Below are 13,880 nucleotides of genomic sequence, written 5' to 3'. Positions count from 1 at the left end.
AGGCCACTTCCCTGCGTTGCTTCTGCACTCCGAAGCGTCTCTGCGTTGCTTGCATAGGAGGTTGGAAGGGGGAGGCTTGGCTCGTGCAGCTTCCCACATGGTTTATGAGCTGGGAAAGGGCCTCCTTACACACACATCCCCGCCTCCCCCCGCAACCCCAACCTTGATGGGGAAGTTTAAAGTGGCAGCCTACTGTGGAGTTGGTTAGGAGTCTGTCCCAGCCTTGCTGGGCCACTGGTAAGGCTCGCTTCTTACCAATTAACCATTAACATCCCTTGCCTAATGCCTGGTTAGGCACCTTTGAAAAGCCCTGTAGGGATCTATTTCCCTCCACAGGCCACACCCCATTTCTACCAGCATTTCTCATTTCAGACCAGGACCACACAGCACTATTTCAGACCTAGGTTCCCTTACATTTCTATCCGTTCACTTCAGCCCTGATCTATGGCACCCACTGCTTTTCTAGCCCTTTGCCTCTCCTGGGCAAAAATTGGCAGCTGTGCAAAATTAAGAGATGAAATCTGTGGTTTCAACCAATTGGGATTCTGGCAGAAGACTAGCCAGACTCTTCACTTCTGAGTCAAACCTGGATTTGAATGCTACTGTCGGGATCTAAAAGACAAGTTACTCCACCGGAGAAAAGCCAGAAAGAATTCTAATCAGCAGGGACATTCTCCTTTACCATTATCAGCTGCCTTCTCGTATCATTGCTTTTGTGTTTGTTAACATTAATCGTTTATATTAATTCCCTAATAATTAGGTTAGAGAGGATTTGCAGAACAGACCTGAACAGAGAACTCCGGCATCTTCTTTGTGTCCACAGTTGTGCTGGCCCCATCCTTTGGAAGGACATGCCCACAGATAGGATTCATTTCCAGAGCAGTCTAATTCATCCAGCCAGATCTGCCCTGATCCTTCCACATAATAAGCAGCAGTCACATTGACAGAATGGCCACATCCCAGTTGTTTGCAAACAACGTTGGCATCTGATAAGTCCCAGGAATCATCGCAGACTGTCCCCCACGTGCCTCTGTAATTAACCTCCACTCTTCCCTCACAATGGTCTGCTCCATTCACAAGTCTGACTTGCCTGCTCTCTGTAAAAATGTTATTAATATGTTCTGTAATTGATGAAAAATGAGGATGTTCTAGAAATTCAACAAGTGAGAAAATGATGAAGACAACCTTAACAATTCTTCACCGTATTGTCTCTAACTTGGACATAACGCATAGTGTTTCATGGGCTCACACATTCTTCAGTTTCCAACATACTCAGAACCGGTTCTTCCAAGTAAGTAAGGCTGTCATGGCTAAGATTTTTTGACAACATTTATGACTCTCATATTCCCACCCTGACCCCCATACATAATTAAGTTCTTTGTCATTGTTGCTAATCTCAGGCTCAGCATGTGCAAAGGATAAATAGTGAATAAGTGATTAACTTATTCCTCTCTGTGTCTTTGCTTCTACTAATATATATTTGTTTAGACCTGCAGGACTCCTGCTATTCAGTCTGTAAGCCATCATAAAGCTTTAGTTCAACACTCCTCTTAAATAGAAATTGCCATTTGTGGTGAAATCTGTAGCATGAAACAGTGGGGACTAAAGGAAAAGAGACACACTGGACTCCTCACTTCTGAGCCAAACAGTAATTTGAACTCCTCCCCTCAGGAGTTGCAAGGCTAATAATCATTCCACAGGAATGAATGCCAGAAAAAAATTCATAAATCCCACATAGAAATGATCCTTTATCAATGATATATTTGTTTTATTGCTGCATTTAAATTTAAAACATAATTTATAGTTTTTAATGTTTTATGTTATGGTTTACATTTTATGAAATATAATGTTATTAATTAAATTAATCTCTGTCAACACTTGATTGTTTGAATTAAAACAGAGAACTTGGACAACCTACCTGAGCAGATAACTCCTGCATCATTGGTGTGTCCACAGTTGTGTTGGCCCCAGCCCCTGAAAGGACATGCCCAGAGATTGGATTCGTTCCCAGAGCAGTTCACATCATCCAGCCAGATCTGCCCAGATCCTTCCCCATAATGAGCAGAGAGAGTTGCGTTGATGGCATGTCCACATCCCAATTGTTTGCAAACAACATTGGAGTCTGACAGGTCCCAGGAATCATCACAGACTGTTCCCCAGTTGCCATTGTAATAAATTTCTACTCTGCCAGAGCAATGATCTGCACCATTCACCAGTCTGATCTGCTTGTGTTCTGTAAGGATAAATGTCAGCTATTAATATGTCATTATTATAGAATTGGAGAGTGTCTGTAAAATTTCAGAAATAAAACACCAGAATAAAAGACAATGACATTGTCAGCAATTCCTTACTGGGCTATATAAGGTGTGGAGATTGTTACTGAGGGTACGTCTAAACTACATGGCTCCATCGACGGAGCCATGTAGATTTATTGTTTTGGCAAAGGCAAATGAAGCCGCGATTTAAATGATCGCGGCTTCATTTAAATTTACATGGCTGCCACGCTGAGCCGACAAACAGCTGATCAGCTGTTTGTCCGCTCAGCGCGCTAGTCTGGACGCTCCCCTGCCGACATCAAAGCCCTTTGTCGGCAGCCCCGGTAAACCTCATCCCACGAGGAATAACGGGGCTGCCGACAAAGGGCTTTGATGTCAGCAGGGGAGCATCCAGACTAGCGTGCTGAGCGGACAAACAGATGATCAGCTGTTTGTTGGCTCAGTGCGGCAGCCATGTAAATTTAAATGAAGCCGCGATCATTTAAATCGCGGCTTCATTTGCCTTTGCTTATGTGTCTAATCTACATGCCTCTGACGACAGAGGCATGTAGTCTAGACACGGCCTCAGTGACTTGTCTCCATTCTTTTAGCCTAGGTCTACACTAGGGAGGTATTTCAAAATAACCTCCTTTATGCTGAATTCATAAGCAGTGTCCCACACTACCAACCCCATTATTTTGAAATAAAGAGCCTCTTATTTCAAACTCTGTACTTCTGTTTTTTTCAGGGAATAACGCTAATTTCAAAACAGTTATTTCTAAATATCATTAGTGTGGACACTCTGGTGCTGCTATTTCAAAATAACTATTCCCCAGAGTAACTTGAACTAATTACTTCCCAGTGCTTCCTGGGGCTCTAAATCAAAGTAGTGTATCCACATTAATGGAGCCTGCCTCAGACTAATTTTGAGGCTTCACTATAGTGGGGAGACACTATTTCAATTTCATTTCAGGAGTTATGTTGATTTTAGTTATTTCAAAATAATTTCAGACCTTGAAAGAGTTGAAAAAGAGGCTATATGTTTGTTATGGTCATTAATTCTGAGACAAAATCCATGATATTTCCCCCACAAAAATTAATGCTGTGATTCTGGGCATCCTGATACCAAGCAAGACTTTTTGAACTTTAGTTCTCCACTTGTCAGTGCAGTGGAGGTAGTAATTACATTTTAGACCGTCAATTAATTATGGAAATTATTTTAAAATCAAAGAGCTGGAAGAGACCTCAGAAGGTCATCAAGTTCAGCCCCCTACCCAAAGCAGAACCAATCCCAACTAGATCAACCCAGCCACAGTTTTGTCAAGATGAGACTTAAAAACCTATAAGGATGGAGAGTCCACCACTTCCCTAGGTAACCCATTCCAGTGCTTCACCACCCGCCTAGGGAAAGTTTTTCCTAATATCCAACCTAGACCTCCCCCCTCCTTGTTCCGCCATCCGTCACTACTAAGAACAGCCTCTCATCATCCTCTTTGGACTTACCTTCAGGAAGTTGAAGGCTGCTATCAAATCCCCCTTCACTCTTCTCTTCTGCAAACTAAACAAACCCAAATCCCTCAGTCTCTCCTCATAGGTCATGCGCTCCAGCCTCCTAAACATTTTGGTCGCTCTCTGCTGAACCCTTCCAATGCATCCACATCCTTTCTATAGTGTGTGTGGGGGGGGGGGAGGGGGGAGGCAGAACTGGACACAGTACTCCAGGTGTGGCCTCACCAGAGCTGAATAAAGGGGGATAATCACTTCTCTGGATCTGCTGACAATGCTCCTCCTAATGCACCCTAATATGACATTAGCCTTCTTGGCTACAAGGGCACACTGTTGACTCATATCCTGCTTCTCATACAGTGAACTTGCTGTAATCCCCAGGTTTTTTTTTTTTTTTTTGCAGCACTGCTACTTAGCCCGTCGGTCCCCAGCCTGTAACAATGCTTGGGATTCTTCTGTCCCGAGTGCAGGACTCTGCACTTGTCCTTGTTGAACCTCATCAGATTTCTTTTGGCCCAATCCTTTAATCTGTCCAGGTCACTCTGGACCCTATCCCTGCCCTCCAGTATATCTACCTCTCCCCCTAGCTTAGTGTCATCTGTGAACTTGCTGAGGGTGCAAATCCATCCCCTCATCCAGGTCATTAATAAAGATGTTGAACAAAATCAGTTCTAGAACCGATCCTTGCGGGACTCCGCTAGACACCATCCGCCATCCTGACATCAACCCGTTGATTGCTACCCATTGGGCCCAACAGCCTAGACAGCTTTCTATCCATCTTGCAGTCCATTTATCCAATCCATATCCCCTTAACTTGCTGGCAAGAATATTGTGGGAGACAGTTGCTTTTCCTGAAAAACTTGCCAGCTGTCTACACTGGCCGTTTGAATTTCCACAAAAGCACTGACAATCTCATGTAAGATTGTCAGTGCTTTTGCGGAAATACTATGCTGTTCCCGTTTGGGCAAAAGTCTTTTTCCGAAAAACTTTTGCGCAAAAGGGCCAGTGTAGACAGCAAAGACTTGTTTTCTGCAAAAAAGCCCCGATCGCGAAAATGGCGATCGGGGCTTTTTTGCGGAAAAGCGTGTCTAGATTGGCCATGGACGCTTTTCCGCAAAAACTGCTTTTGCGGAAAAGCGTCCTGCCAATCTAGACGCGCTTTTCTGAAAATGCTTTTAATGGAAAACTTTTCCGTTAAAAGCATTTCCGGAAAATCATGCCAGTCTAGACGTAGCCTTGGAGATCTATGTTCCTGTCTCATTTCTCTTGTCAGTGTTGCTAATAATGTGCAGTGGATCCAATGGCGCAATTCCATGGGGAGCCTTTCAAGAACATTTATCAGCTATAACCAACAGAATTGTTGTATGCAGTTTAGCTGTATAAAGTGGAGTCGTGATTGAATTATTACTGGTGCTGCCATGATCCCAATGAAGAATAAGCTGAGCCTATTTGTAGGAGATATATTCATAACAATTAGATACAAAAATTGTATCTAATTTCTTCAAACAGTGTATGCACAAAATTTTAATACATTTTAACTGTACAGAGAGTTTGGAGAGTCTGTTTTATTCTGTTATTAAAATAATTTGGGACAAATGCAACAGAGTAAATGCAACAGAAAGGTAGTCATGTTAGTCTGATCTTGGTAAAACAAAAAAAGCAGTCATGTAGCACTTTAAAGCAGTCATGTAGCACTTTAAAGCAGTCATGTAGCACTTTAAAGACTGACAAGATAGTTTATTAGGTGATGAGCTTTTGTGGAGCAGACTCACTTCTCCAGATCATATTCTGCAGTAACTCAGGGGATGATGTAATATAGTTATCTTACATAACAAAGAGGTTGAACACTGGCTTTAAGTGCAAAACAGAATTCAACCTTAACAATGAAACTGACTGGAGTATCCAAAAGTCTCTGTCCCACAGGTTAAATAGAGCAAAACAGAACTAACCTGAGCAGAGCACTCCTGCATCTTCATGATGCCCACAGTTGTTCTGACCCCAATCTCTGGAAGGACACATCCAAAGATTGGTTTCACTTCCAGAGCAGTTCACATCAGCCAGCCAGATCTGACCTGATCCCTGCCCATAATGAGCAGAGACAGTTGCATTGATGGCATGTCCACATTCCAATTCTTTGCAAACTATATCGGAGTCTGTCAGGTCCCAGGAATCATCACAGACTGTCCCCCAGGTCTCTTGGTAATAAATTTCCACTCTGCCGGCACAGGGACTTGCCCCACTCACAAGTTTGATCTGTTTGCTTCCTGTAGGGTTAAATCTCAGCTGTTAATAGGTCATAGAAACAATATGATGAATATGAGATTTCAGAAGTAAAATAGCTGAGCAAACTACACCAACATCTTCAGCAGTTTCTTATTGTGCTATGACAGATGTAGGGATGTTGGAGGTTGTCAGACTGACTCTCATCTCCTTCATGCTTACAGTTCTCTCTCTCATATGGTTTGTTCCTCATTAATGCTTCAGAAGATTGGTGATAATGGCCATAATGCCTGGGCCAAAATTAAAGGTATTTAAGGTTGCTTCCCTGCTCAAAGGGCTGCTCTTTGTCATTCCAGGATGTCAGCTACTGAGCTGGAGTCTTCCATGAATTTGGAAATCTGGCTTTCCCTAAGCCTATTTGAAAATCTATATATGGTCAGGGTGACTTTTTCCATTTACTTCATAAGTCTTTTGGATCAAAACTATTAGGTCTGGTGTAGTGTATAATGGATTTAATAAATTATTTTAATCAGAGAATTATAACATAGCTTCAAACAATGTGGCTGTGTCTAGACTGGCAAGTTTTTCCGCAAAATCAGGTGATTTTGCGGAAAAACTTGCCAGCTTTCTATACTGGCTGCTTGAATTTACGGAAAAGCACTGACGATCTCCTGTAAAATCATCAGTGCTTTTCTGGAAATACTATGCTGCTCCCGTTCGGGCAAAAGTCTTTTTCCAAAAGACTTTTGCGCAAAAGGGCCAGTGTAGACAGCAGAGTCCTGTTTTCCGCAAAAAAGCCCCGATCGCGAAAATGACTATCGGGGCTTTTTTGCGGAAAACCACATCTAGATTGGCCACGGATGCTTTTCCGCAAAAAGTGCTTTTGCGGAAAAGCATCCTGCCAATCTAGAAGCGATTTTTCCGAAAATGCTTTTAACGGAAAACTTTTCTGTTAAAAGCATTTTTGGAAAATCATGCCAGTGTAGACGTAGCCTGTTTGTGTTGTGTGACTTTTTGTTCACATATTGAAGTGATGACTTCTACATTTTTTCTGTGACAAACATGCAGGCTTTGTTTTGTACTTTCTCTGTATCACCTCAATGTAGCTGCCTGCACACCACACTGGAATAATTAGTGTTCCACAGTTTACTCAGGGCATAGTATTGAATATCACGGAGATAAACCTTGACTCTCCCATCACTCCAACTTTCACCATTCAACACTCTGAGCAAACAAGACCTGAGTTTTGGAGTGATGTGAATATATTGAATAGCATTTACTGCAGCACATTACAAATGATATATTGTATGTTATAAAATTATAGTTACTAAACAAATGTCTACAATATTGAATTTGTTATAGTGATAAAAGGAGCTGCCTCTGCCACAAGGTCACATTTGTATCCAGAACTGGAGAATGGAAATAGTTAAAGAAGTATGGACCTAAAGTGAAAAAGCAATTAAACATGTTCTTACTTTGCAGAATTGAGGCCGAAGACAGGAAATTGTATCATTGAATTGAAGCCTCATTTTATTATTTACTTACTTAAATTCTTAAAGTTGGTTGACATTTTTTGATAGAAAAAAATCCCAATAAAGTATATGATTATCATTGTTGCTTTTTCTCCCCAAGGAGAATTTTTTTCCCCAATTTTTCAATAGGAAAGTTAGACATGAGACATTTCATTTCAAATTACCATTCTGAAATTTCAAATATTTCAATACAGAGAAACAAAAATATTCAATTTCAATCCAAAATGTCAAAAAAGTTCATGTCAACATTACTGAATAAAACCTTCTTGAGCTTTTCTTTCCATGAAGATTGTTGAGATTTAATGTTTTTATCCTGTTTCCAAATGAAAACACACAGAAATATCTGAATTTCTGACGGAATGGAAATTCCATTTTCTGGAGAGCTCTACTTGAAATTCACTCGCATGAATTTTATTTCGACAAAAGAAAGAGACAAGCTGCCTGCCCAACAAAGCCCCAGCCAACAACCCCCAAAAGCAGTCCTTGATGTGATGGTAGTGGGGAAATGAATTACGCTCTTGAACTGAAGTGGCATTTCTTATTTATTTACTTACATTTTTAAATTTCCAGATTTGAATGTGCTCTTGGATAAACATTTGAATAAAGCCTGTTAGAGCTATGGATTCCAAGACAGAGGGCCTATAGTTATACTTTAAAAATTTGAAGAAATAAATAAATAGTGTAAATGATATTGAATAAAATGCTAACTAGCAAATAGAGAAGATTTTGAACCAGGGATCTATAGCTCAGTACTGATACCAAAATTGCCTACTCAGAATATTATAGAATTAAAGTGAGTATCTCTCTGTAATAAGACTGATTGGATTTAAAATTTTGACTTGATATTTCTTGATAATTTCAATACTCTATGTTAAATTCAATATTCCGTGTCAGCCACTGCCACTCTCATATGTCCCTCCTTATTTTTCTGTCTGTAATTTATTGAGCAAATATAATAGCAAAGGAACCTTAGTTTTCATAAAATCTTGGTGTAGATGGTGAAAGTAATAGTTTAATTAAAATCTGATGAGATTCAACAAGGACAAGTGTAGAATCCTGCACTTGGGACGGAAGAATCCCAAGCATTGTTACTGGCTGGGGAACAACTGGCTAAGTAGCAGTTCTGCAGAAAAGGAGCTGGGGGTTAGAGTGGATGAGAAGCTGGATATGAGTCAACAGTGTGCCCTTGTAGCCAAGAGGGCTAATGGCATATTAGGTTGCATTAAGAGGAGCATTGCCAGCAGATCCAGAGAAGTGATTATTCCTCTTTACTCGGCTCTGATGAGGCCACATCTGGGCTACGTCTAGACTACATCCGTTTTTCGTAAAAGGGATGTAAATTAGATGTATCGCAATTGCTAATGAAGCAGGGATTTAAATCTCCCCCGCTTTTAGCATAAACGCAGATCTTTCAGACGCAGATCTTTCAGAAAATAAAGCTGTTTCCGAAAGATTCCTTATCCCTTATTTCAAAGAGGGATAAGGGATCTTTCGGAAAAGGCTTTATTTCCCACAAGATCCATGTCTAGACTGGCGCTTTTTTCCGGCAAAGCTCCGTGCCGAAAAAAGGTGGCAGCCATGTTCATGCTAAAAGCGGGGGAGATTTAAATCCCCGCTTCATTAGCAATTGCGATGCATCTAATTTACATCCCTTTTACGAAAAACGGATGTAGTCTAGACGTAGCCCTGGAGTATTGTGTCCAGTTCTGGGCCCCCAATTACAGGAAGGATGTGGATGCATTGGAGAGGGTCCAGTGGAGGGCAACCAAAATGATTAGGAGGCTGGAGCATATGACCTACGAGGAGAGGCTGAGGGAGTTGGGTCTGTTTAGTCTGCAGAAGAGAAGAGTGAGGGGGATCTGATAGCAGCCTTCAACTTCTTGAAGGAAGGTTCCAAAGAGGATGGAGAGAGGCTGTTCTCCGTAGTGACAGATGGCAGAACAAGGAGCAATGGTCCAGGTTGGATATTAGGAAAAACTATTTCACTAGGAGGGTGGTGAAGCACTGGAATGGGTTACTTAGGGAAGTAGTGGAGTCTCCATCCCTAGAGGTGTTTAAGTCTCAGCTTGACAAAGCCCTGGCTGGGTTGATTTAATTGGGATTGGTCCTGCCTTGGGCAGGGGCTGGACTTGATGACCTTCTGAGGTCTCTTCCAGCTCTATGGTTCTATGATTCTATTATCTTAGATATCGTGGATGCTAAAATTTGCGGATGAGAACTCCAATGGCATAACTTTCCCCCTACAGTTCCCAATCTAATACTGGCAGCATATGTGAATTTCCAAATGGATCAAGGCTTTCCTGGGGAACTAGGGATGTCAATGTGTAGTTGAGTACATGATTTACCGATAATCCTGGGCTTATCAGTTAATTGTGTCAATTACACACACACATTCCCCTACCCCCTTGCTGCCTCTGTGTCAAAGGCTGGGTGGGAGAAGTGGGGAGTCAGTGCCTGTGAGGAGCCAGCTCCCCACAAGTACTGGATCCCACAGAGCAGTCCGCTCTCCCCTTTTGCTGCCTCCCATAAAGGCAGGGGACCAGGCAGGAGCTGGTGCTTAGGGGGAGCCATCTCAAAAGCTGGCTCCCCACAAGCTCTAGCTCCACTCTCTGACCCCTCCCCCCAGGTGCTGCTGCTTCTATCAGAGGCAGCAGCATGGGGGTGGGAGAGCAGGCTTAAAAGCCGGCTCCTCACAGGCACAGATTTTTGCATCCCTGTCCCCAAAGGCAAAGGCAGCAGCGTGGGAGGAGGCAGGTGAGGCTGATCTGTGAGATAACAGCGCAGCCTCTGTTCCTGGGGAGCTCACCCTACCCCCGCGGACAGGGGCTGTTGCCGCTGCCTGGGTGGCTGGCAGGGGCTGGTATGCACGGAGAGCTGGTTTTTAAACTGGCACCCCTCACGGACTGGTTTCTGCTTGCTATCTCGTGCTGATGCTTCTGATACAGAGGCAGCAGCACTGAGTAGCAGGGGACTCCCCAGGAGTAGGGCCAGGAGCACAGTGGCTGCTGGCCCCACTCCCAGAGAGTATCAAATAGTCATGTAACCACTGAAATTTGATAGTTACCCGATTATTCAACTACACGGTATCTAACATCACTACTAAAGATACCCACTATACTGGTTTGATTAACTTTAGCTCTGTGCAATGAAGCACAGGACAAATATGGTGAGATGCTGATTAACCTTCATATCCCCAAAACTGTCAGTTCTGACAGTTGCCATAAATCAAGATACTGAGAGTCACATGGTATTTCTGTTCTGGGCGCTCCTGGAACCTGGCCAGGACACAGTACTTCTAACCGGCCGCAACCTATGCTATTCAAGTCTTTGGCCTCTTTTGATCAGTGTTTTGTCTTTTTCAGCATTAGGTGATGAAAGCCGTAATACAAACAACAGTGACTAAGAAAAGAGACACAGTAGGTTGTTTCTCACTTCTGACCCTTATGGTTATGAACTCAGCTCTCAAGATCTGAAAGGCAACAATGTCCAAAATTTTTTGTGACCAGCAAGGAGAAAGATTTCTGTATCAGCTGCCTTCTCATTTTATTACATTTAATTTAATCAGATTAAAGAAAACATTCAAAAAACTGACCTGAGCAGATAACTCCAGCATCCTCATGATCCTTACAGTTGTACTGACCCCATTCCCTGAAAGGACACACCCAGAGACTGGATTCATTCCCAGAGCAATTCACATCACCCAGCCAAATCTGACCAGATCCTGGCCCGTAACGAGCAGAGACTGATGCATTGATGGCTTGTCCACATCCCAGTTGTTTGCAGACGACATTGGCAGCTGAAAGATCCCAGGAATCATCACAGACTGTCCCCCAGGTGCCATTATAATAAATCTCCACTCTCCCAGAGCAGCGATCTGTCCCATTCACCAGTCTTAGCTGTTTGTTTTCTGTAGGTATAAATCCTATCAGTTAATATGGCTTTTTCCTATCCTACAACAGAAGGCTTTTTGTAAGATTTTAGAAATACAACCCTTGAGCCAATGCTATTGACACGACATCCTTGGCAATTTCTGACTGTTCCAGGCGTGAAGGTATTGCAGGTTGCCAGATGGTTTTCATTTGCTATGTGCTTTTTAATTCTCAGTTCCTACAGGACCTATTCCTCAGTTTTGATGGAAGAAAGTGTTATATTTTGTCATGTCCATGACTTGTGATAAAATTCATGATGTTTAAGGGTTTACATTTGCTCCCATAAAATATCATCCTTTTCTCATTCTCAGTAGCCTGCAAGATTCCTCCATGATGTTTTGCTAATTTGTCTCGTTATATGCTCTGTGTAGCAGAATAATGATTTTAAAGCTGAGCTGGAAGTATTTATTCATCTATACACTTTTTTTATTGGACAAATAGCAAGAGACTTTTTATATTTTATTTCCATTCATCCAAGTGACCATTCTGTATAACATTCTCAAAAAACAAATATTTGAGATGAGAAGCCTGTAAATAACTGAATGCATGTAAGCAGGGTCTGAATCAGTGCTTACATTACAGCTAGCTAGAATGGAAGAGGAATCCTGGTGTGGTTACTTCAATCAGGTTGCTCAGGCCTGCTAGATGTTCACCTGTTAGGAGGTGCTTTGCCCATTGTAACCAATTTGGCTGTTGTGGGGGTCACAAACTGTATTAAAACTAAATGCAGGAATTGTAAGATATGACCACCAATGCTTGTAGTTATTGTGGGAATGCAGAAAAGTCAGACTAGGTTTAATTCAGTTAAAAGGAGAGAACCTGTCAGTATAAATACACTTAGGGTGTGTCTAGACTACAGGGTTTTGTTGACAAAAGTGGACTTTTGTCGACAAAACTATACCTGCGTCCACACTACCGCTGAGTTCTGTCGACATAACGTCGACAGAACTCAGCAGTTTTGTCGACGCTGGTAAACCTCATTTCACGAGGCATAACGCTTTCTGTCGACAGAGTTCTGTCGACAGAAAACGTTATTGCATCTAAACTGTCCTTGCGTCTACACTGCCATGTCAACAAAGCAACTTGCTTTGTCGACAGAACTGAATGTAGTGTAGACGCTCTTTGTCGACAGAAGCTTTGTCGACAGTATCTGTCGACAAAACTTCTGTCGACAAAACCCTGTAGTCTAGACGTACCCTAAAATGGACAGAGGCTGGTCTTTCAGTCTATGTCTACAATACAGGGTTTATGCGCAAAAACAGCTGTTTTTGTGCAAAAACTCGCAGCACGTCCACACCTCATACATGTTTTTGTGCAAGAAAATTTACACTAAAACAGCAGAACAGAGGGCTTTTTGTAGTGTAGGTATTCCTCTTTCTACAAAAGTTCTTGTGCAAAAAGGTGTGGGTGTTCGCTCAACAGGAGTTTCTTGTGTAAAAAGAGCCTGTCACAAAAAGCACGGATATCCTGATGGCCATTCTGTTAATGGCAATCAGAGCTTTCTTGCACAAGAGCATCCATGCAGTATGGAAGCTCTCTTGCACAAAAGCACATCACTTTTGTGATGTGCTTTGGAAGTGTGGATGCGCTTTTGCGCAATAAGTTTTTGAGGAAGATCTCTTCCACAAAAAAGCTTCTCGAGCAAAAAGCCTGCAGTGTAGACATAGCCTCAGAGACCTATAGATTGAGCTGGGGAGGGAGGTGAGTCAGCTGGCTGAATTTCCTCCATGCATGAGCTGAAAGACTGGCTCAATCTGTTTCTCCCCACTGTTTCAAAGATAGAGTTAAAGAAAGGCTCCATATGGAGTCCCTTTAGTATAGAAACTTACTCCAGTGAATGCTGGAATCTCCTGTGGCTGGATTGTGCTTTGGGATTGTGCTTTGGGCCAAGAGACACCAGCATAAGATGCAATGAGCAGTCATGAGGGTGGTAACGGAGAGGCGTGCGGTGCAGCCAGCAGAGTGGCGGCAGTGAGAGGTGACTGAAGGAGAGGCATGAGGAGCAGCCAGCACAGCGGCAACAGCGAGGGATGCCCAATGAAGAGGTGTGAGGAGCAGCCAGCAGAGCAGCGTCAGCGAGGGGCGACAGATGGAGAGGTGCAAGGAATGGCCAGCACAGCGGTGACACTGAGGGGCAATGAATAGCCAGCAGGGCAGTGCCAGACAGCAGTGAGCAGGTGGATGGCAAGTGACCAGTGGAGTGGGTGAGATGACTCCTACCCACCCCCTCAGGATGGGAGGTGAACTCTGCAGATCACCTCTGAACTCTGTTCTGCTCTGACCAAGGGCCAGGACTGAGTGGGGTGCAGAGAAAGGTTGGGCATGTGAATGGGACAATTACATTGCTGAACTTGAAAACTTGAGACATTGCCCAACCTACTTGAGCTGGGACATTTACTCATGGATTTGTTTGAAATGTGTTTGTGGTGTTTTCCTAT

At 42.9% G+C, this 13,880-nt stretch overlaps 1 protein-coding gene across 1 annotated transcript in view; it reads right to left on the bottom strand.

Annotated features, from left to right (window-relative positions):
• The window catches only part of LOC102455180 (scavenger receptor cysteine-rich domain-containing protein DMBT1-like), a 93,199-nt gene that overhangs the window by 52,115 nt on the left and 27,204 nt on the right, over positions 1–13,880 (bottom strand). Inside the window, exons 9-12 of the mRNA XM_075903235.2 lie at positions 11,106–11,420; positions 5,711–6,025; positions 1,919–2,233; positions 786–1,097 (exon numbers count right to left, since the gene is read on the bottom strand). Of these exons, the coding sequence (XP_075759350.2) occupies positions 786–1,097; positions 1,919–2,233; positions 5,711–6,025; positions 11,106–11,420 (1,257 nt within the window). The remainder of the gene's footprint in view (positions 1–785; positions 1,098–1,918; positions 2,234–5,710; positions 6,026–11,105; positions 11,421–13,880) is intronic.

The sequence above is a fragment of the Pelodiscus sinensis genome, chromosome 1 (assembly GCF_052426305.1).
Source record: "Pelodiscus sinensis isolate ZL-2025 chromosome 1, ASM5242630v1, whole genome shotgun sequence".
Taxonomy (NCBI): domain Eukaryota; kingdom Metazoa; phylum Chordata; order Testudines; family Trionychidae; genus Pelodiscus; species Pelodiscus sinensis.
Note: the sequence above shows the minus strand (reverse complement) of the source record. Positions and strands in the feature narration are given on the sequence as shown.